At 32.7% G+C, this 23,807-nt stretch overlaps 4 protein-coding genes across 6 annotated transcripts; 3 read left to right on the forward strand and 1 right to left on the reverse strand.

Annotated features, from left to right (window-relative positions):
• The first annotated feature begins 3,787 nt into the window (after nt 1-3,787).
• On the forward strand, nt 3,788-6,996 carry LOC123670718. The gene is made up of 3 exons (XM_045604250.1): nt 3,788-3,805; nt 3,986-4,081; nt 6,537-6,996. Exons 2-3 carry the CDS (start codon nt 4,040-4,042, stop codon nt 6,828-6,830), a joined length of 336 nt encoding a protein of 111 aa, XP_045460206.1. The 5' UTR covers nt 3,788-3,805; nt 3,986-4,039; the 3' UTR covers nt 6,831-6,996.
• Nucleotides 6,997-10,112: 3,116 nt separating this feature from the next.
• On the forward strand, nt 10,113-17,135 carry LOC123688700 (beclin 1-associated autophagy-related key regulator). 3 transcript variants are annotated; one of them, XM_045627332.1, is made up of 9 exons: nt 10,113-10,239; nt 11,550-11,756; nt 11,811-11,916; nt 11,968-12,284; nt 14,423-14,592; nt 14,919-15,081; nt 15,681-15,875; nt 15,940-16,057; nt 16,703-17,135. In XM_045627332.1, exons 2-9 carry the CDS (start codon nt 11,557-11,559, stop codon nt 16,859-16,861), a joined length of 1,428 nt encoding a protein of 475 aa, XP_045483288.1. In that variant the 5' UTR covers nt 10,113-10,239; nt 11,550-11,556; the 3' UTR covers nt 16,862-17,135. The 3 variants fall into 3 exon arrangements, with proteins under 3 accessions (XP_045483288.1, XP_045483287.1, XP_045483286.1); XM_045627331.1 differs by lacking the exon at nt 10,113-10,239 and adding an exon at nt 10,657-10,712; XM_045627330.1 differs by lacking the exon at nt 10,113-10,239 and adding an exon at nt 11,015-11,182.
• Nucleotides 17,136-18,807: 1,672 nt separating this feature from the next.
• LOC123688852 (probable rRNA-processing protein EBP2 homolog) lies at nt 18,808-23,790 on the reverse strand. Its single transcript, XM_045627575.1, has 4 exons — nt 23,631-23,790; nt 23,489-23,572; nt 22,741-23,033; nt 18,808-19,322 (listed from the first exon to the last, which is right to left on the reverse strand). The coding sequence occupies exons 1-4, from the start codon at nt 23,670-23,672 to the stop codon at nt 18,860-18,862; spliced, it is 882 nt and encodes a 293-aa protein (XP_045483531.1). The 5' UTR covers nt 23,673-23,790; the 3' UTR covers nt 18,808-18,859.
• Nucleotides 19,820-21,244, forward strand: LOC123688853. Its single transcript, XM_045627576.1, has 3 exons — nt 19,820-20,773; nt 20,830-20,878; nt 20,969-21,244. Exons 1-3 carry the CDS (start codon nt 20,523-20,525, stop codon nt 21,197-21,199), a joined length of 531 nt encoding a protein of 176 aa, XP_045483532.1. The 5' UTR covers nt 19,820-20,522; the 3' UTR covers nt 21,200-21,244.
• Nucleotides 23,791-23,807: the final 17 nt, after the last annotated feature.

Consider the following 23,807-nt stretch of genomic DNA (forward strand, 5'->3'; position numbering starts at 1 on the left):
GGTGTCCCATTTGAAAAAAAAAATCATATTCATAGCGAGATATCTTATAAAATATCAGTTAACGGAAAATTCAATGCACGTCATTGAATTCAATGTTGCTACAATAAAATTAAATAATGTTTTCACAGAAATGAAGATTTTCAGCAGAAGAAAAGTTACAGCAATATTTCAAAAATTTACGGGGATAGATATGGAGTTGCAGTTTTCGAGTGTCACATGTCACATAGGGGGATTATATTTTTTTTACGATACCTAAGGTTCATTTGAAATAATAAACTATACCTAATAATCTAAATCTGTATTAAATTCAATTTTCCTTTTTATGATTAAGAGGAAATCATATTTGTTTAAGAGTCTCATTTAAAGATATCTACCTACTTATCAGTGAGGAAACTGTATATTTCATAAGAAATACTACGTAAACACATTCAATAATAAATGCACAAAATTATGAAACTACTCAAAACAGTTAACAGAGAATAGCCGAGAAGAACCTTGACATCAATAGCCTACTAGACGTATAGGTATTATTTTAATCAATAAGAAATATTCAACACTGATATAAATTCACGAAAAATTAGTTGTAACGCATTACTCATCAAAGAATTTGAAAATTTTCAAGTGCTCTACCATAAAGTACACCCCAAATGAAAAAACTAAAATGAAAAATTACAAGCAATTATTTCAAGAAAACTCACCGTTAGTAAAAAGAAATTCATTTTCACAACAAATGTAAAGTTTTAAGAATCCACTTTCGAATCTCGTAATGTTCTGTCCAATAGGTAGGAGCCGACTGAAAGAGAAAGTAATCATAACCACTCTCTATTTCGATAAATTCCCATCAAGTACGTTACATCCCTGCACAATCGATTTATTTCATGAATAATCATCACAAGCATTTTAAAATGCAAAAAAAAATTAAAACTTTTCGATTAGAAATTGTCATCAAAACTTATGTGTCTGACTCCATAATTATTCATTTTTAAGGAATAAAATTTCCAACTCCAAAATTTTCGGTTTTTGAATGCAATCAAATTATAGATATAGGTATGTATTGGATTATTGAGATGTTTATACCTAATCTATCAGGTCAATTGATTCCTTGTGTCTTAAAGTTAACGGATCAAATTATCTGCCTACCTATATAATCATCAAACTGGTTTAAAAATCCAAATATCTAAATCGAACTATTACATTTATTATAAGATTGTTTCCTATAATTTGAAATAAGTTTCCTATAAGTAAGAAATTAAAAAAAAGTTGGGAAAAGAACCAACGTGTGAAATTATGAGCATTTATTACTTTTCAAGTTTGTACACTATATAACTTTCTCGCCAGGTGCTTCAATGCAGATTTTGATTCTGTGTGGAAATCGCTTGTTCGAATCTTCCAATTTTTGGAAGAAACCTTCGAATGACAGTTAATAAAATCAGTGATTTTTTCCACAAAAAAATTTATAGTTTTGTTTTATACCACTTTGAAAATTGAAAAGTTTTTCAATCGTTCCCCAAATAATTCAATGATGAATTCCAAAATTTTTTCAATACCATGGAATTACCAATTTTTCTGAAACATTACTTCAAGCCAATTGTCATTTATCGCTTTTTTGTTTCAAAATATTTCCATTTATTGATATTCTGAATTTTCAAATTTAAATACATATAATTTTTTTTTGAAAAACTCTAAATGGCCTGTTTTTCTATTTTTTCATCAGAATGTAAAAATTTAAAGAAAATTAAAATTCGTTCAAATTTCAAAGTGAAATAAAGAAAAACTATAAATTTTTTTGTGAAAAAAATTACTGAATTTAGTCTGAACCGAAATAGTGATGAAAGAAAATAAAATGCAATACCAAGGTTTCTTCCAGAAATTGAAAGAATCGATTAAGCCGTTTCCTTACAGAATCAAAATGAATCTACATTGAAGAACCTAATGACAATTTTCTGAGGAAACCAAAAATGGATATTGAATTAATGTTTGAAAGATTCGACTTTTTATTTATTTTGTATTCCAATTTGTCTATTTCGGATAAAATTGATCTTTGCATGAAAGTGTCGCATATTGATGAACGCCACTGGATTTACAGGAGCTTCTGAATGTTTTTGGGCAAATTCGAGAGACTGCGCTTGACTAATTGCATTATGAAGTTTCAATTTATTATTTTCTAATATTCATTGTCCTATTTGAATAGAATTTAGTCAAATTATGAAAGAATCTCATTAATGATCATCTCGCTTATTATTATCAATTGTCCCAGTGCTTGTAGGTATTTTTAGTTTATTATTTCAGTTTTTCTGGATGTTGTCGTCTTTTGGTAAGACTGTATCAATATTATTTGATTTTTGAATTTCACAAATGAGTAAATCAGTTAAGATCTTTTTAGCTTCAGAATAATTTGTGCAAAAAAAAAACTTGCATAATTTATAAGCAGTTTCAGTTTCATTGCTAACCGTGGTTATGAAGTTTTCGAAACTAGCTATCAAGTGTGTCCATTCTTGGGCAATTTTTGAAGACTCATATTGAGTATCAAATCTTTCCATCTTGTTGATTACATTTTAATGAATATTTCCCGAATAAACTGTTACATTACTTGTCAAACTGATTTAGAATGGAATTGCCATAGATTCGAACTGTGTAAGATGCATAGAAACTATGCATCTATGAACAGAACAATTATCGCAGTGCAGTTTCGCTGCCTACAATGCAATTATCGCTGTAATTTTCGATAATTGTTATCCGTATACATAGAATTTTTGACAGGAGGGAAATATTCGTAAGTAATTGCACAAGTGCATCAAAATTACCGATAATTTTGCATGACAGCGTGTTGTCATAAAAACTGCATGAGTTCATTTTCATTTTTGGAGAAAGAGCCCGACACCGAAGGTGGAGGGCTCTTTCTCCAAAAATGAAAATGACCGAATGCAGTTTTTCAAAGAAAACACGCTGGAATGCGAAATTATCCGGTCATTTTGATGCACGAGTGTAATTTGGGGGAATATTTCCCTCCTGTCAAGAATTCTATGTATCTGGAGAACAATTATCGAAAATTACAGCGATAATTGCATTGTAGGAAGCGAAACTGCACTGCGATAATTGTTCTGTTCATAGATGCATAGTTTCTATGCATCTTACACAGTTCAAATCTATGGCAATTCCATTCTACATCAGTTTGACAAGTAATGTAACAGTTCATTCGGGAAATATTCCTCCGAATTACACTCGTGCATCAAAATGACCGGATAATTTCGCATTCCAGCGTGTTTTCTTTGAAAAACTGCATTCGGTCATTTTCATTTTTGGAGAAAGAGCCCTCCACCTTCGGTGTCGGGCTCTTTCTCCAAAAATGAAAATGAACTCATGCAGTTTTTATGACAACACGCTGTCATGCAAAATTATCGGTAATTTTGATGCACTTGTGCAATTACTTACGATAATTATCTTCACAATATGAAGGTTCAAACAAAAAGATTCAAACGTGGAATAACATCTAATGTAATGATATTGTAAACTAACACTTTAATCATAAAAAATTTTAATTTACATGGTGTTCTTTTGGTCAATGAATTTTAATAAATTCAAGTTCTTGATAGTCATCACAATAATTTAATCTAAATCTGAAATCAGATATTAGAACTATTAGAAGGATCAATTGCTTTTTGTATCGAATCAAATTTCATCGAAATATTCGATTAAACTCTAGATGACTGACGAATGCATGTGTGTATGGTTTTGGGAATCATTTTCAAAACATTTTGGAATCAGTCAAAAAAAAATCAAATTCTGACACCGTAAAAATTTAAAAGTTTGTGTTCCTATATTTATAGTGGTAAATATTTATATCAACTATATATTTTAACGTATCAGATATTCATGTTCTCGTCTATAATTTGATGGACCAAACTACCTAGTTGACCCATACCTTCAATTATAATCGTAATCAAGATGTTACGCAGCTAATGACTTAATAACTTTAACTTTGCAGCCACTTTCTCTTCGTAAAACAGAGCAGTATGTGACTAGCCTTCATAATAAATTGATGCATGTTTACAGTCACGCCATGAAACTGTCAATTTTACAGGTAAGAATAGTAGATTTTAGCTAGAATTATATGTTAGCGGATTCTAAAGAGCATATTTGCGTTTGTATTCTAATTATACAAATTTGTTTTCCGATTCATTTACTGAAAATGATGGCATCCATCGTATACATTTTTATATTCCTTAGAAAAACCCATTTATAAATGGAAAAATAATTCAGGACAGAATTCCAATTAGTATTGATATTATTGAACATATTCACTGTTACATAAATTATTTCGTGATAATAATATACCAAAGCAGGGAAAATTAATTCTAAAAAACTCAATTAAAAACAATTATACTATACTTCCATTAAAATTGTAATGAAAATGTAATATTTTGGAATATTAGATCTAGATTGTTTTTTTTTGGGAATTTTAAGAGCTGAACACATGACATATTAAAAAAAAAACAAGCACTGAATTGTTGTTAGTAGCATTTGAGCGCTCGTTCATTCATGCGCCTTATGCGCATGATGAACTGAGTAAAATGTGTTTCGCTTTGACGTCATTGTTGCTAGGTTAGGTGAGAGGTTCTGATGATACGAAATTAGCAATGTATTGTGGTATGATATGGATTATGAAATAAACGCTTAAATTTCGCTGTATAAACTTGCTTCCGAAGCTTCCGCAGTTAGAGGAAAATGTTTTACCTTCGAATTCAAAATTTTCACACGCATTTCGGACAATTTTAAATAATTTTGGTTTCCCGTCTGTCTGTCTGTCTATTCTGTTAAGGCAGTAGGTGATCCCATATAGATACGAATTTCAGCTTTTCCAGATTTAGAAATTTTCGTACCTGAATTTCTTGCATTCTACTAGACCTTCTTCTTCTTCTTCTTCAACCTGCATTCGTCCACTCCTGGACATAGGTCTCTTTCAACCGCTTCCATGTCTCCCTATCCTGTGCCACGCTTATCCACCTCTTACCAGCAATCCTCCTAATATCATCCACCCACCGTTTTTGGGGGCGCCCAACACTTCTTTTGGTTTCTCTAGGCCTCCACACCGTTATTCTATGAGCCCATCTGATCTCGGACATTCTTGCCACATGACCAGCCCAACTCCATTTCATCTCTGCCACCTCCTGAAGAACGTCTCTGATTTTGGTACGTTGTCTGATGCACTCGTTTCGTATTTTGTCACGGAGAGAGATACCCAGCATTCGGCGTTCCATAACTCTTTGAGTTGTTGAGAGTTTATTTGCGAAACTTTTAGTCAGACTCATTGTTTCCAATCCGTATGTTTGCACGGGCAGTACACATGTGTTGTATACTTTGCGCTTCAAATTTATAGGAATCATGTTGTTCTTTAGGATGTGTCCTAGTTTACCGAAAGCTGCCCATGCCATCCTTATGCGTCTTGTTATCTCTGCATGCTGAATATCCTTCCCTAGTTTGATGGTATGGCCGAGGTATATATATTCGGTAACGCATTCGATGGTATTGTTCCGGAAATTCATGTTGATATTGTCTGGACTCATGATTTTCGTTTTATTGAAATTCATTTCGAGTCCTATTCTAGATGCTGCTAGGTCAAGTTCAGTCAGCATTTCCCTCAGTTCTGTGATGTTATTACATATGAGGACAATGTCGTCAGCGAACCTCAGATGGTTGAGTCTAATGCCATCCACAACTATACCCCTAGTATCCCACTTCAATTGCTTGAATAGGTCCTCCAAAGCCAGTGTGAACAGCTTGGGCGAGATAGTGTCTCCCTGTCGTACACCTCTACCCAAAGGTTACAGATGATTCGTCTAATCTTATCTGTATAGATGCCCTCTCATAGATGTTTTCGATGATATTGATGTACCTTGAATCCACTCTGGCATTTTGCAAAGCTGTGATAACAGAGCTGATCTCTAAAGTCTACTAGACCGATTTTGATGAAAGATATGAATTGAGTCGTTAGTATTTTCATAAGAATTGAAGCTCCTCTGGATATACACTCCGCAGTACAGATTGATCCACGTGCTATGTTAATTTCAGTTGATGCGATGGAAAAATCATCCACCATATCTCGACTTCTAGTGAATGCACTGTACCAGATTTTTCGTTTCAATTAGGTATCTCAATACACAATAAATGAATAAATCGAATCCACTGCGAACCATCTAGATGATGCATACTCGCCGCGTGATTATAGAAGACATATTTGCAACATATTTATTTTCAACATATCCTTCAGGTGGACTTTTTAAATTTCAGGTTTTTTACTGACAGAATTTATACCCGATCCATTTCAAAATTGACCCTATGATTCAAAGTGAAATTTATCACATATGATGATGATTATTAATTCATTTAATAATAATAATAAGGTCTTTATTTCAGCCTATATATGTTGAAACTGTTAAACGATTTTTTCCGTTATATTAAATAATCAATATGGTGATGCAGTTACTTGTTCATCAAACACTCATCCAAATCAGCATGATAATCTATTATTTTTTTAGCTCTTTGCCATTTTATACATATTTACTTCTTGCAACTGCATTGGGTTCATCAGAGATTTGATCCAGTTCAACGTTGCTGGCATTCCTGAAATCCACAAGACATCTTCATTTCCATTCGATCCAGACACAGGAATAAGGAAGTCGAAACAGTATCAAGAATTAAATGGGAGATTTGGAGAAAAAGCAATCGAAAGATTGGGACTAGGGAATGATGGAAAAGAACAAGAGCGCTTGGAAGAACAGCACAGAAGAGACCAAGGGCAGCTTGGAGGTGTTAGGGAATATTTACCCTGATTGAGATTGCTGAAAGATACACTATGGTCTTTTAATTTAAATTTATAAGCTTCGATCTAGTCTGTTCTAGTCTTTGTTAGTTGGCACAATCAAAACCCCCTGTTTAGCTGCTATAAAACCATTTCAAAAAGTGTGAGATTTTTAAAAATAAATGATTTATATGGTAGTTTGTTTGATGTTTTCAATCTCGTTGCTCCTATAGTCTTCTGAGAGAACCTCTCGGAAACTTAGTTTAGCCAAGAGTTAGCAGGGTTAAAGAAAAATGATTTCCGAAAGCCACACAACTATTGCTGAATCGGAACATATAGTATTTTCAATATTCTGTAATCTGTTCAATTTTAAAATTTCCGACTGTCTCGTCTCGTGAATCCTGATTGACAGAATCCAAATGGTTTTATTTTTAGAATCATTGTAATGAACTGCTCCACATGAGTTAGGGATATATTGACTTAAATTGCAAAAAAAATATAGTTTAAATGAGATTTTCGTGATGAAAATTCATATTAAATATGATTTCAAGTTGCAGGAAATAAAATTAATTTAAGCCTGTAGGTCTGCAGCGTATACAAGGTGGTTAAGAAAAATCGAGTAAAATAACGAAATTTTATTCTCGGAGAATTCAAGCATTTTAAGACTATCAATACAATGTATGGCCTCCACGGGCATCAATAACAGCTTGACATCTTTTTTGCATACTACACACGAGGTTGTTGAACATTTCTTGAGAAATTTGGTTCCATAAGCGGGGCAGAAGCTCTCTCAGATCATTTAAGGATTCTGGGGTAGGTTGATGATTATCTTATCCTCTTTAGAGCATATCCCATGCATGTTCTATGCAATTCAAATCTGGTGAGTGTGGAGGTATTGGTAAATGTGTAATACCAAGCTCCTCGCGCACATTCTCAACTATGGCTGCACGGTGCGGTCTAGCGTTATCGCCTAGAAATTGAAAAGTTTCACCAATAGCAGCGTGAATAAAATTTAGCTCATTTTCAATGACATGCTCCCTACAGTATAAGGCGGTCATATTCCCAGGACAAATTTGTAGATCTGTGCGCCCGTTGAAACATATCCCGGCCCATACCATAACACTAGCCCCTCGGATTGGATGGACTTCTTGAACATAGCCACGATTACAGGGTATGCGTGGGATTATCCATACCCTTATTCTTGGAGAATCTGAAAATCGTCCATATCTGGATTCATCAGTGAAAAGGACACTACGCCAATGATCGTTCCAATTGATATGTTGCCTTGCCCATTCCAGTCTTTGACTCTTATTGTCACGTGTCAATGGAACTCCTCTTAATGGACGTCTAGAACCTAGATTCACCTCTCTCAAACGTCGTCTGAAGGTTTCGATGGAAACTTGGACCCCATCTGCATTTTGAGGAGCATTCTACACGTAGATGTAGTGTTTCTTCTCGCCGAAACGGTGATGAAACGATCCTGAGCAGGTGTTGTTTTTCGTCGCCCACCGAGCCTTGGTCTTTCCAACACGGAACCTGTCTGCCTGAACCTATTCCAAAGTCGAGATACCACACTTTGGCTGACTTGGAGCCTTTCCGCTACAAGAACCCGAGTTAGGCCACCCTGTAGCATTCCGATAGCCCTATTAGCCTCAGCGTTTGTTAATTTACGTCTTTGCATTTTCAGTAAACTCGTTTCAAATCGAAGCCGTTGATAAACTGACTCCATTTCAAAATAAGAACATTCAGGAAACATATGCAAAGAACCAAACTTCAGAAAAAAGGCGACCAGATCGACGAAATGTCTCATACTGATTTTATTGGATCGATTCAAGTTGTTATTGAGTATTAAAGGATTTTACAGCGATTTTCTCGAAGAATACATACTTTTCAAAATGATTGAATACGATATCCCTAACTCCTGTGGAGCAGTATATTTCTCATAAAGAATAAGTATACATATTTCTACTTATTCCTCTGAAGCAACAAGTCTTAATCAATTTTAGCCTTTCTATGAATTTTCGAAGAGAATGAAGGAAATGTATCTATATTTGCATTGAGACAGTACACTCCCTAGGGGGTAGGCAGGGTAGGCGGTCACCTAGGGAACCAAAATTCAGGAGCGGTATATCAGTTTGAGTAGTAGTACTTTTTTACGTGTTATTGACGCTTAAACTCATGCAGTCATCATTTTATCAGCGTTCCTTTGATAAACTTTTGCTGAATTTCATTTCGTTTTTGGTGCGGCTCCTTTGATGTTTCAGGAAGAATTTTTATTTTCAATTCTCCATCCCCTTCATCAAAATGTTGATTCTTCACAGGAATGCAAAATATTAGATGAACGATTTCATTTCCCCATTTTCATCTTATCATTTTTCAGTATCTTCAGAAGTGTTTTCATTTCATACCACAATCAATTTATAATATTTTTTTAACGTTTAATTCGTATGCAAAGTGAAATTATCATATTTTTACTTTTTCAATTCATCTTTGAATTTGAGGGTTTCAAATTGAGTTTATGGAAGTAGGTAAGATCTATATATAATTTTTTATTTTTCAAACTTTTTTTCGGACTGCGGTTTTTTTAAAATTTTTGTTCGAATTTAATGTCTTGTGCAGGTTTGAAATTGTTGGTTTTTTGAATATTTTCCACTATCTTATTTTCAGCATTTTTCGAAGAGGTGCCTTCAAATGTTTCATCTCCTTAATTGTCAAATTGCTTGAAATTGTGATTTCACATTTAGGTAAATGCAGAATTTCATCCATTTGATCCCCAGTTCGGAAATTATCAGGAAAACAGGAAATTTCGGACGGCCATATTGCCGCTGAACGGAACTAAAACAATTGGTTAAGTTGACCTTGAATGACTTAAGTCATTCAAAATCCGACCTTGACTTGAAATTTTCATGTTTCTAGGTTTTTTGTTCAAGATTTATCATGCTTTCGGTGGCTGGACCGGACGGACATCGTGATGAAATGATATACAGGGTGATTTCGGTAGAAACTGTCAGATTTTAGGAGAATTTTTTGCTATACTACACTGTATAGTAGTGTAGTAAAAAGAAAATTTTATAATCTACACAATTCTCAAGACAATTTCAACACAATTTTTGGTATAATAAGGTTAGGAAGTCCGATTTTAATTGATAACTTTAGTATGGATCATATTCAATTTCGATGAAATTTTCAGTTAAAATATCACAAGAGCATAGACAAAGACAATATTCGATTATACACCGATTCACGGGACGTGTTATTATTATAATAAAAGTAAAATCTATCGGATCGGACAAATCACCCTGTAGAGTCTCAACTGAGGCCCCCCCAACTTAACCAAACCTTGTTTCGAAATTGTCTTCACTACTTGACTAGTGTAAACTTCTCGTAAAATGACATGAAGTCGCAGGAGCTTTTGCGCGATCATTCAAATTTGAATTAAGGTAATTTTTTTAAGTCGACTCTTTTTTTTTCAATCTCAGTCTTCAAAATATGTGCCCCCAAAGTTATTATTTAAACAATCATTTAATTTAATTCAATTATTTTTACCCAATTAACCTGCAAAGTGACATCAAAATTAACTACCCTCTTAGGTGACGCAATGTAAAGTTGTAAATCAAGTCAATGGAAGATTTCATAGGCTTCAAAACTTCAGGTAGAAAATTCTTAAAGAGACTAGCCAATCAGAGCTTATGGCCAGTTTCAACCCCCTTATTCCTCCCCACCAGAAGAAGCTTAAACCAGAGATCTCTGGCTTATACTAATCGCAATTTTGAGTATACTCACTTTGTAAAAGTCCATACAACAAATATTATAATGGACAAACTAATACGAAAAAATTAACAAAAAATGTGATTTTCAAGACTAAATTAAACATGGATACTTTGTATTCCTATGTAAGAAACATTATTCCCTCGTATGTATAATTTTTTTAATAATTTATATTTATATATTTATCATTTATTTAATTTTCATTTGAATGAGCGAATATTGTCTAGAAATTTTCATGAGGAAATATTACACAATTTATGAATTATTTCTTCAACGAAAAGTATTTTCAATCTTATTCACCTTATTTCCATCTTTATGACAGATAAACACGTGGACAGGTATCTGTAAACAATAAACATGTGTTTTGTTCCATTTGATTAGGTCACTTTGTATCTGATAATTCCAATGTAAAAAATGAATGCAATGATAAAGTTACAAATTCGGTTACCAGAAAATCAAATATTGAAATCTTTATATTTCTAAATAATCATTTGTAAACTATTTACGTCTATTCCTGGTCAATTTTATTCAAATCAAATGTATGCTGTCATAAGCTTTTATGTTTATGTTGTCAAAAGTCAATATTACGTTGGTTTACATTACAGCAAATACAGGGTTAGATCAAATATTATTGTATAATTTAAATGTGAATTAGTTATCAGAATGAAAATGGTGAAAGAAATCACTCTTTCGCTGTTGTTTTTCGTTCAAATCAACGAAAATACTCAGAAGTCGAATGTTAGTTTAGATTCCATTTGTAGCATTTTCTTTGTTTGAAAATGGCGCTATTGTGACATAGAATCAAAACAAAAATAAAGAATCAGCTGATGGTAGTTTCATTCATACTGTAATTCAACAGAAATTATTAATTTCATGACTATCGGGGGGTCACCTTTGACTCCGAAAAATTTCAATTGAATAATTATTATTGATGAATAATTTTTGTCATTGAGCAAACACATTAATTTACGTGATGGTTTAGTTTTGTTATGGCTGCCAGCAGTTCAGACGAAAGTGGCACTACACCAAGAGATTTTCATCTATCTTCATCCTTAGAGAGTGAAAGCAGATTAGATATTCAAAAATTTAAGTGTCCATTATGCTTCATAGCCAGAAGAAAATTTTACTGCAGAAAATGTATCGAAGAAGGTGATTTTTACATTTCTAAAGCACAACCAACTGACAAAAGGTATGTTTAATTCGATATGTAATTATATTTTTTGTAATAAGAAGTGATATTTAGTTACAGAGAACGTCAAATAGAATTCAATGAATTGTGCTTAAAGGACAACGAAAAGCAAGATGCTTTCAATGGATTATCAGAAGATGTCATGAAAGAATATGACTTGGTAAAATGCTAGAATCAATTTTTTTTTCAATTAATATAGTTTCATTTTCAGAAATCTGAATTGCGCACTTACAAAGAAAGGGTCAGATCTTTGGAGATAATTCTGAAAGAAAAGAGAGAATTAATAAATTACTATAAAAAAGAACTGTCCAATTTAATAACTAATAACAAGAAAAAAGCAGATTTTCAAGATAAATGCGACACTAAGATACAAGAAATTGAAGAATATGTTGAAAATGAAGAAGGAAAACTATTGTGTATAGTACATGATTTGCAACTGAAAAAAACTGATGTTAAAAAATTTATTAGAACTCGATCACGGGAGCTCTCTCAATATATTTTTCCTATATTTAAAACACAACCAAGAGTGTAAGTATACTTCATTCTTATAATTCATTTCTATTCTGTATTTGTTCTTGATTATCCTTTTATTCATATGCAATAGCAAGTTCTTTTTATAATGAAATAATATATTAGGCATCCATTCAAGTAGGAAAAATGTATTTTATTTTTCGAATTATATTATATGTAAGGTAAATGCCCCAATTATCAACAAAATAGTATGTCCATGAGAATAGCAAAGACTTTCCGAATACAAATGATTGATGTATTCAGTTCTTAACTCTTTGGAACTTAAATCTCAAAAAAAATTAACAGAGGCAATTATGAAAAGGTGAAATATTTTATATAAAAAAATTATTTTTCACAATGAGGATTATTAACCCAAAAAATATGATTAATCAATTATTTACTTGCATAATAACAACTCATCAATATTGAGGGATATCAAAAAATGCCGTTGAACCTGTGCTTATATTCTTCGGGTTTGTGCATGAAAAATAATTCTTTTAATCAGAAAATATGAAGTAATGGGAATATTCTAAAAATCAACTCGAATACAATTTTTTGAATATCAGTGAAGCTGATTTCTTATGATCTTTGGTTAACTTCTTGAAACTTATTCTTTTCCAGTATTTGATATAAATCACATTCAATCAATTTTTTTTCAGGTTTCATAAATATAATTACTTCTAAATTATACTCCAGAATGTCATCAACATTTGGTCATTTCCAGTTCCAACTAGTCCTTATCATAGCATATACTGTAAATAATTTCTGGAATAAGCCAATAACATTGGATTTATATTTAATTATCACGTAAAGCCCTATATTGTATTTTTTTCGAAATTTTTTCATTTCTGGTTTGATGTCTATCTCAGCTATTTTTCCTAATTTTCTTTTTTCATTTAATCTAATTTTCTCCTGTGATATCTTGTTTTCAAATATTTCTAACAAAAAATTTGGAACTGCTCAATTTTATGTATCTCTTTTGGAAAATAACCTTTTCTTTTCCATTTTGAGAACTGTTTCTGAACCTATTCCTTTTTCTATGAACTATTCCAGAAAATTCATCCAGAAGATCTGTTCTGGAAACTTCTTTAGAAACCCTCGAACAGGCATTTCATTTCTAACAGATATTACAGCTTTTTTTTTATTTCATTCTATGCATATTTATGATGTAGATTTTCCTAAAAATTCAATGTTACCTCTTAACGTCCCATGAATGCTTGTATTATCGAAATTTGTTGAGGAATTTGATCATAATCGAAGGTCGAATAATGTTTTGGTTCATTTTTTTATTGATAATCACTTCATTACTGAACTAATAATTGCTGGTTTTTTATTTGATTGAACACTTAAACATATGTATGATGTTGTATTATCGACATGACCTTTTTTGTATTCTTAGCTGATAATTTAATGGAAAATAGTTTGTCGATAATTGGTACACAGAAATTGCGGTTCTTGCAAACTTGATAAAAATTTCGTTTTGAAGTTTTTTGAATAATTTTTTTCAAATAATTCGACAATCATTTTATGTGGTCCTTTTTTTGTAAATTGTGAAAATCATCAACCATAAGAAAGAATTTTTTCATTCATAAATTGATAGATCTGCTAAACTTTGTGAATTTGGAGACATATAATTCAAGTTCTTGTACTTTCTGGAGAGAGAAAGAAAAATTGTATTCACACGACCATTGAAACTACACCGACAATATTCGATTATACACCGATTCACGGGACGTGTTATTATTATAATAAAAGTAAAATCTATCGGATCGGACAAATCACCCTGTAGAGTCTCAACTGAGGCCCCCCCAACTTAACCAAACCTTGTTTCGAAATTGTCTTCACTACTTGACTAGTGTAAACTGACATATAATTCAAGTTCTTGTACTTTCTGGAGAGAGAAAGAAAAATTGTATTCACACGACCATTGAAACTACACCGTTTAACAATTTTCTTTCTGTAATTCAGTTACTTAGAAGAAATCGAGAATGCATTAAAATAAGTTCAGAAAACCTATTGAATTAATGTTCCTCATCGTAATGTACAGAATATAATTTGAAATGGTCAGTGACTAAGACATTTGCCTTATGGTCAAATTTTATTTGCAGCGATCGTATAGTGGCTCTTGTTTATTTAGAAAATTTTTCTACTTTCAGAGATTCAGAACAAACAGCATCTGAATTAGTTATGGCCCTGGAGGAGGCTTCTCAGAGTTTAGATCTACGAGGAAGTTGGGAATATACTGAAAACTGCAGTGAAATGAACTTTGCAATTGTAGCTCCAAGCTTGCCAGCATCAGGGAATTATACTTGCTACAATATGTGGTGTAAGTTGAACCATTTTTCATTAAAAATATTTCACTTTTAAGCGTGATTACTAAAAAGAATATGATTAATGTAAATACGGTAATGGATAATGAATAATTATTTTTTGGAAAGGAATTCTTATTAATAAAATCAATTAATATTTACAATTATTATGAATGTTTTCGAAAAATTCTTTATCAGTTCAAACTTCATCGAAAACTTTTTTATTTTGAAGATGAATTTTGTCTATATAACTCTTCTTGAAAATTATTATACTACATATTCATTTTTTGTTAGGAATCATTGAGTAATTGCATTTTAAATATTGATTATTATTTTTCTAAAGTGGCAGAGGTGAAGGAGAGCAGTAGCTTACCAGGAAGTACAACAAATACAGAACATGAAAATCATGCTAACAGTATCAGTGCTGCCCTTACATATACCACTCAATTCGTTAATATATTAGCTCAACATAGAAATGCTATACTTCCTTTCAAGGTATCGCCAAGGTAAGCTCACAGAATTCTGTCATAAAAAATTTAGTTAATGAAATAGAGAGAGACTATAACTGTTGACTTTGGTATTTATTTTTTGTAATTCCAGAAGTTATATTTTTGTGGTCTGTAAGAAGGATAATTTTTATTTAAATATTAAAGTCCTGCTATCCGTTGAGTTCTTCTCGAAGTATATGTTATTTCAACATATCAACTGTTGTATGTCATACATCAGAACTATGTCATAGCATTTGTTGTTTAAAATGGTTAATTCTTATAATGATGGTATATTGAGGAAATTTTTGTCATAAAAATGTTTTCAATAGATAAAATATCAATTCCTCAAGATATATAAAATTTCATCAAAATTGAACTAGATGAACGCAAGATATTGAGGGAATTTCACTTCTATGCAAATACAATGATCACCTTAGATCCGGAAGAGCTGAAATTATCACTTATTAACTACAAATAAAATCCTAATATGCATACTGAATTTCATATTTCCACATGCGCAAGACATACACCATGAAGTTTGCATGAGACCAACTACAACAGCTTTTTCAATAAACACAAAGCTTTTAAATACATATTTTCAATTACCAATTTTCCAGCGAGTTTTGTGTCCGATATCTAACTGAACAACAGTTCAACACACGAGTAGCTAGACTGAATGCCAACATTTTCCACTTATGTTACACTGGGAACGTTAATTTAGAGAGGTTGATTCCTGGTGGAACAATACATAATCTGTTGCAATTGCTGGAAACCTGCTCAGAAAATGAACCTGATGAGGAAGCAGATAAGGAGTGAGTGCTTTTTGCAAGTAATTTTAGAACTAAGCGAAATTTTATCAACTTCCTCTATTTTTAGGGAAGAATCTATTGATGTGGAAAATAATAAAGTTGATAATTTGGAAAAACCTATTATGACAGACTTACAAAAAGGGGATGATTCTGATTCAGAGGATGGTTTGAGTGGTTGGGAAGCTGTAAGTATGCATGTTATTCTTGACTCCATTAATATCATATCGAACAGATATTTTGGCTCTAAATTTAGTAGCCTGAGTATGTCTTCAGCTTGGGGTACTTTATTCATTTACCAATCTTTGTGAAAACATAGTCTTGAACTTGGGACTTGAGGAATTTAAGAATTGATCTGCTAAGAATTGTCATTAGTTAGTGATTTCAAATAGTAAAATCTACATGCTATTATTTGTAATTGAAACTATTATCAACATTGTATCAAAAATATACAACTTTGTTGTGAAATCATGATGGTAGCTTGTTGAGAAAGGTTTACTGAATTAGTGTCAAAAGAAATAAATCTTTAGAAACTTGCCAAATCATCAAAAGCTACGTTTTCATTTGGCTGAAAGTACTTGTACAAATAAACTTGTCATGTGTTAACAAGAAATGAAGAAAGTTCACTAAACCATTTGAAGCAAGTAGCAAAAGCTTCTTCTTGCAGTATAGTAGCCCCTGCCAAATATGAAAAGCAAAAGATTGGCATAAGAAAAAGGAAAGGATAGTATTTTAAAATGCTTTTCTAACCTCTCTAATATGGTCTATAATTTTTAGTTATAGGAAATAAAAAAGTGATTTTATTACTACTACATCATTAATTTTGTTTTCAGTTACCCAATATACAGTACCCAGAAGTACAAGCGGGGCCAGTCACTGTACAGACTAGTCAGGTGATCAACAATCAGCAGGCTAGCAGCATGGCTGGCGGTTTAGTTAATAGCGCTGCCGCCAGTATCGCTTCCATATGGAAGGGTTTTACAGGAAGATAGTGATGTTTCCATGATTTAATTTGAAGTTATGTTTTAGTTTTTTGAGAGTAAGATAATACCATTCAGTAATCTCTTAAAAATGGCATCCAAGGGAAACGTGAAGAGCATGGGACCGATGACAAGGAATGTGAAGCCTTCTTTTTTAAATTACTTTGACTTGTGTTATCTCTGACCAATGGAGGATAAAATACTTCACCAATCGATAATTAATATTATTTTTCAACGAGTTCATTTGTATTAAGCATTTTGCTTTCAAATAAATTTTTCATAATCATATGTGTGTGAATTCACCATAAATCATCTTTGTTTTCAAACCTGATTGGCCAAAACCACATTTGTTTTCAGTGAAAAATTTCATACAAAGGTATTTTTATCTATATACTAGATGGCAAAACATACTTAGAATCTAAAATCAATAAAATGAGGGAAGTATTGACGTGAAGTCAGAAGCTTTTATGCGCTCGATCATTCGTACGCCAATTGTGCCCTTGGATATCACGTAACTGTTTATAAATTTAAATTAACGTAATACGGCCATATTTACGGAACCTCTAGTTGGATTTTGCCCATTTATAAACTTAACTGCAGAATTCAAGCTACGAACCTACCCTGCTAGTTTCTAGGTGTTTCTGTTTGTAAGTTAACGGTATATGATCGGATTTGTCATCAGTGAGTTGTTATGCACGAATTTTCGATAGTTCTGAACAAGTTTGAAATTTTATTTTATATTCACAACCCAAATTTGTCGGTTTTGTGGTCACGGAAATATTGAGTATTATTTTTTTTTTCTCCAATATACTTCCCAAGTTTTGCATGCTTCTGTTGAGGCGATCAAAATGGAATTTTGCATGGAGCTTGAGATTGTGATTTCAAATCTAAATGCAAAATTTAATTCTGATCGAAAAGGTTGATTTGAAATCATAAAAAAAAAATCGATTAGGCATATCTACGGAACTCCCAGTTGGATTTTGCACATTATCGAACTTATTGCGCCATTCAAGTGCAAAACCTGAAAGTTTCTAGGTCTATCCGTTTGAGAGTTAATGTTTTTATGGACGAACTGATATACTTGAATTTGAATGATTTAAAAAAAAATAATTAGTCTACAGTGAGTCGAACCATATCATTTGAGGCATAAGGAAAATCTGAAATGCGTTATACGTCTTGCATCAACAAAAATCTCTATATATGGCGCAAATGGCATTACATGTGGTTTTAAAATCTCCAATATGTACCTGTCAGTTGCAAAAATCTAAAAGTTTTAAAATCTCCAATATGTACCTGTCAGTTGCAAGGTTTCCATTAATGATCACAAATTCCGTGCGACCATTCAAAGAAATGTATTGGGTGATAACATGAAATCTTTCACCAATTATTCTGCAACTCCAACCTTCCTCAAACAATATTACTGTTTGGGCACATTCACCATGTGTAAGATTTAGTGTTCCCCGATGCATAATCGATAATAATTAATTCGCAAAAAATACTACACTGACCATATGTATTTGAGAATTACTGATATTCTTTGTTTTTCCATAGCCTGCTATTATGTCTAGATACACGCTGCTACTTTTGTACTGATAATGCTCATTAAAATCATGTAATGCTATAAAATGGTGTTTCCTAAGCAATAAGAAAGTTAATGAGGTGAATCAAAGCAGAAGGCTTAAGTGTAACATAACCTGTCATTCGAAGAAAAAAAAAAGTCAAAATCTGACAAGTAGTTTTGACAAAGTGTTTATTAAACTTTTGCCTGTTTTTTGGAGGTGCGTTAATTTCTTGGGGAAGTGTATTTTGAAATTTTCTTCTATATCTCTATTTGTCCTTTTTTTTCTGGGCATATTGAAATTGTATGTGTTATATAGTGGCAAATTAAAAAAATGGAAGTCAATAATTATAATGGAACTTGAATTTGGGAGAAGATGATATTGAAGAAAACTACAATATTGAATCATCATAAATTTTAATATACAATATATATAATATACAGGAAATGTACTATTTTTTAGATTGTTTCCTTCTATTTTTTCCTAGTCTCTTGTTTTTACCTTGCTGCTTATTTTTACCTTGTTTATTATTTTTGTACAGACTGAAGTCTGCACTACTGTCCTTTGTATTGGTTTTTAGTCCTCTTTTCTTACCTCCAAAACCAAATTTCTTATCTTTGAGTTTCCTCTTTTCTAAGGTTCCCTTTGAGGGGCCTTTCTTTTTGTTATTTAAGAAGTCCAAGTCCTTCCTTACACCTTTTCTCACTTTCTTAACTTCCTCAAGCATTTCTTTTCGTTCTTTGAGTTGTTGTAGTTTTTTCTCAGTTTGTATTCTCTTGCCTTCCTTCTTCTGTTGTCTCAGTTCCTTAACCCTTTCACTTTGTTTCTGTTGGGCCTGCTTTTTCATTAATGCAGTTCTTATTTTCTGCATTTGATCATCTGACTTTGCCATTTCTGCGAAATAATCATCAGGTCTGAAATTATAGGAAAATAATCATAATCATAATCATCATAATCATTTATTGCATCCCATAAGACAAATTTACATTTATATAGGACAGGTCAGAAATTAAGTAAACAGGAAAAAGAAAATCAAACTAAATATTCAAATCAACCTGAAACAAAAATATTCTTCTTTGCTATAGAAACACTGCTCTAGTAATAAATCCTTGATAATTTTTTTGAAACTTAAATATTCAAGATGCTTAATTCGCTCTGGTAAGTGATTGAAAAGTTTGATTCCAGCATACATGGGTGATTGTTGAAATTTCGTGGTTCTGTGAGTTGGTAAGCAGATTATTTCTTTATGTCTGGTATCATACTTGTGATATTCAGAGCACTTTTTTAAGCTATGTATATTCTTACGTATGAACAGCAAGGAATTAAATATATAAATACAAGGAAAACAAAGTATTCGATTCTTGATAAATGATGGTCTACAAGACTCCCGGGGTTTTAAGCTGAACATCAACCTAATGATTCTCTTCTGAGAAACAAAAACCTCACTCTTACTAGGAGATTCTCCCCATAGAATGGTGTTATAATTCATATGGGAGTAGGCTAGTGAATAATATACTCCTATCAGTGATTCCAAAGGCAAAATATTTTTTAGTCGCCTCAATGCAAAAAATGCACTGCTCAATCTAGTGCAGACATAAGCGCAGTGAGTTCGCCAGTTGAGCGTGTTATCAATTCGCAATCCCAAAAATTGTACACAGTCAGAGGACTTCAAGTCTCCATAAGGGAGTCTCAAAGTGAGTTCGTTACTGTAGTTCCGAGTCTGAAAATACAGTAGGCCCGTTTTTTCAATGTTGAGAATGAGTAAATTTTTTTTGCACCATTCCGAGAAATATTGGACGAGCATCCCGCATCTCACACGCAATTCCGCAAGGCCAGGGGCAGCAATAAGAAACGATGTATCATCTGCAAACTGCAGGATCCGAATACCCGAGATTAAGTTTTGGAATTTTTCTTTCAAGTAACTTTGGATATCATTCACGAATAATATAAATACCAAAGGACCCAGAATAGATCCCTGAGGTACACCCATTTCAACAGGGTATTTATCGGAATTTATTTCTCCTATACGAACAAACATCTTACGATCTGTTAAATAACTTCGAACCCATTCAAGGAAAATCCCTCTGAATCCGAGACTATACAGCTTGTCCAAGATGAATTCAATATTTAAGGTATCGAATGCACGAGATTCATCAAAAAACATTCCCGCCACCGAAACGCCATTATCCAGAGAGTCGTATACGAACTTCACAAAATCGCATGCCGCTGTTCCAGTAGACCTGCCAACTCTAAACCCGTGTTGGCAGTTCGTTATGATAGAAAATTTGTCAAGGAAATTCATAATTCTGTCAAAAACTAATCTCTCGATAATCTTTGACAAGGTACTCAACAATGATATCGGACGGTAATTAGAAATGTCCTCTCTAGATTTTTTCTTATGCACAGGGATAATCTTTGCAGTTTTGAGCACCGATGGAAATTCGCCGGAGGTGACCGAGAGATTGACCAAGTAAGCCATATGGTTAGAAATCTGTTCAGCTACGACTTCTAAAATCCTTAGCGAAACCATGTCATATCCACTGCTTTTCTTGTTTTTTAGGCTCTTTATTACTCTCAAGACCTCTTCAGGCATGACCGGGAAGAAGAAAAAATTAATGTCGGCCAACCTCTCGGTTGTACAGGAGGTAGAATTGTATGCACCATAGTGCTCATATACACTTCTTTTGCCAATGGTAGAAAAATATCTGGCAAACGCTTCAGCTACTTCACCGCAGTCAGAAACAACGTTACCATCTATTTTGAGGGCAATTTTTTCATTTTGAGAATTTAGACACATTTCGTCTTTAACTATTTTCCATACAGTCTTATTCTTATTAGAAGAAGACAGCAGCAGATTTTTATAGTAGGTATTCTTAGTTGCTTTCAACAAAAACGTGTATTCTTTTTTCGCTGACGAATACAGAGCTTTGACATTCGGAGAATTCGAATTGCGAAGCAGCCAGTGGAGATTCTTTAGATCACTGGCTGCTTGCCTTATTTCCGATGTAATCCAATGATGTCGTACGTAATTTCCGAACCTGGATCGCCTGACCGGGCAAGAAGAATCAATTAAACTTGTTAGGATGGAAAGAAATTCATTGAAAGCACTATTTAGATCGGTGTGATCAAATACGCTATTAAAGAAAGTGCGTTCAGTCCTCAAATGAAGACAGCGCAGATTCTCCTCGGACAGGAGGCGATATGTCCGAGTCACCGGTTTAGTTGGCAAAGTGCTGGAGTCATGAAAATATTGCAATTTTATTGCCCTATGGTCGGCTATATCGCAGTCGTGAACAGTAGTTTTTACAAGTTTTTGGTTTGCATTTGTAAGGATGTAATCGATCTAATAATATTTAACAAGAATTTTAGCAGCTGTTTTGTCTGTTTTTTTACCTGACGTTTCCCTTACAACTATTGTAGTTAGTTTTAAGAGAAATATCAGGAGAAAAATTCACTAAATAACTTAACACTTAAAAGCCCAAAATTAAATATATTGTTGAACAATCCAAGGCAGCCATTATGCATTAAATTAATAAATATATATTTAATTTATTGCTGGTTTATGCAGAAACAACAAGAAACCGCCTAACAATAATAAAATCTAGCAGTTGTGAAGGATTCTATAACTAATAAACTTTTAATATATTATTACATACAAGCTGCTCATATTAACGATAACATGTAAAAATCTTTCCCAACCTGAAAAGAATTTGGAACAGGAAAAGATGAAAATCAAAGTAATTATTAATTATTATATTATTATTAAAATTGAGAATACCCAATGGAATGCCACAATTATTATGTGCAAGAACTAGCGAGCTCTAATGAAAAACCTATAAAATATATTACTGAAAAGTTAATGAGTTAAAAATAATTATGAATTAAAATTCAAAATTATCAGATTCTAATATCATCAATAGTGACCGCTCTTATTAATTGTCCTGATTTTGATAGCTTCATTATAATATGTATATGTTCGATCTTGAATCTAAAGTTTGAATTAAGAGTATTGATGTAAGTGATTCTGTTTCGAAGATGATCCTTTCAAAAATCAAAGGCATTACTAAAGAAATTGTCAGTTTATACTTCTAGCAAATTCATAACAGACATAGGAGCAAGCTATTCAGTGTAAAATGAAGAATAATAAATAGCATCAATGAACAAGGTTTTTTGGGTATTTGATATCGTATTCAACTGGCTGCACCAGTGTGAATTAATTCGAATTTCTGTTGAGCTATGTACATAAATAGCAGTGATACAGCCAGTCAAATACTCTATAAAATTGTTCTAAAAAATGTAATAATTTAAATAGAATCAACTTCATTTAATTACCTCATTGTTGGTATTCCTAGTGATTTTATTCGAGGGAATGCTTCTAATACTGTACTCTGTGCCTGTCTATGAAAAATTGTTTCTCTCTTGAAGTCATTCAACACTGGATCATCTTCTGGCTTAAATTGGGGGAGTTTTTTGTTGTTTTTCTTCTCGTTTTCCCGTTTTTGCTCTTCAGTTAGAATGCGAGCTGCAAGTTCTGGTGCAAGAGGAGCTTGTTGACTAACACAATCAAGCATTTCTATCCATTTGAGATTTAATTTGAAGTCTTCCAACTTCTGGCGTAGGCCAACCTTGAAAATTTTAGATAGATAGATATTTTTTCAAATACTCTCTCAAGACTGGTTTATGCACCATTCCTAAGAACTAAACCTATGAATTCAGTGGCATTTATGCACTCTCTTGTTAGTTCTTAGTGAAGGAAAGCTCACATGCTTGAACTACATTCTATTTGTTCTATACTTTGATGTTTCACATTGATATTGATTGTGAACAAAATAACAATTTTATTTTTTACAGATACACCAAATACTTTTCATCGATAAACACGTATAACGGAACATGAAACGATAGAAACTGGTACTCGTTATTACTGAACATCTTAGCTTACTTCTTAGTTAAAAATTGGCCTAGTCATAGTGTTAGTTCTTAGGTAAAATACATAAACGCCCTCATTGATTTGTTAGTTTTCAATTCTTAGTTTTAGTCTTAGTCCTTAGGAATGGTGCATAAACCAACCATTACTTACCACATTATTAATAAATTTCTTTGGGGCTTCTGCCACTACATTCAAACCTGGCTTAAGTCTGCCATCTGCAAATGCATTTTGTAGCTGAAACAAAAACAATAAGTATCGAAGGTTTTTTACCGTTTTTTTTTTCAAGAATTACCTCTATATCGCTGTCACTCATTTCACTATCACTGGAATTCATCGTGGAATGTAAGATTTATAGTTTCACCTCAAATTTTTTCAAAGTTTAAATACAAATTCCACACACGAGCGAATTATTATTATAACCTCGAACTACAATAGCTTCCTCTATGAATTACACATGTGTTTACAGAGT

The sequence above is a fragment of the Harmonia axyridis genome, chromosome 1 (assembly GCF_914767665.1).
Source record: "Harmonia axyridis chromosome 1, icHarAxyr1.1, whole genome shotgun sequence".
Classification (NCBI taxonomy): Eukaryota; Metazoa; Arthropoda; class Insecta; order Coleoptera; family Coccinellidae; genus Harmonia; species Harmonia axyridis.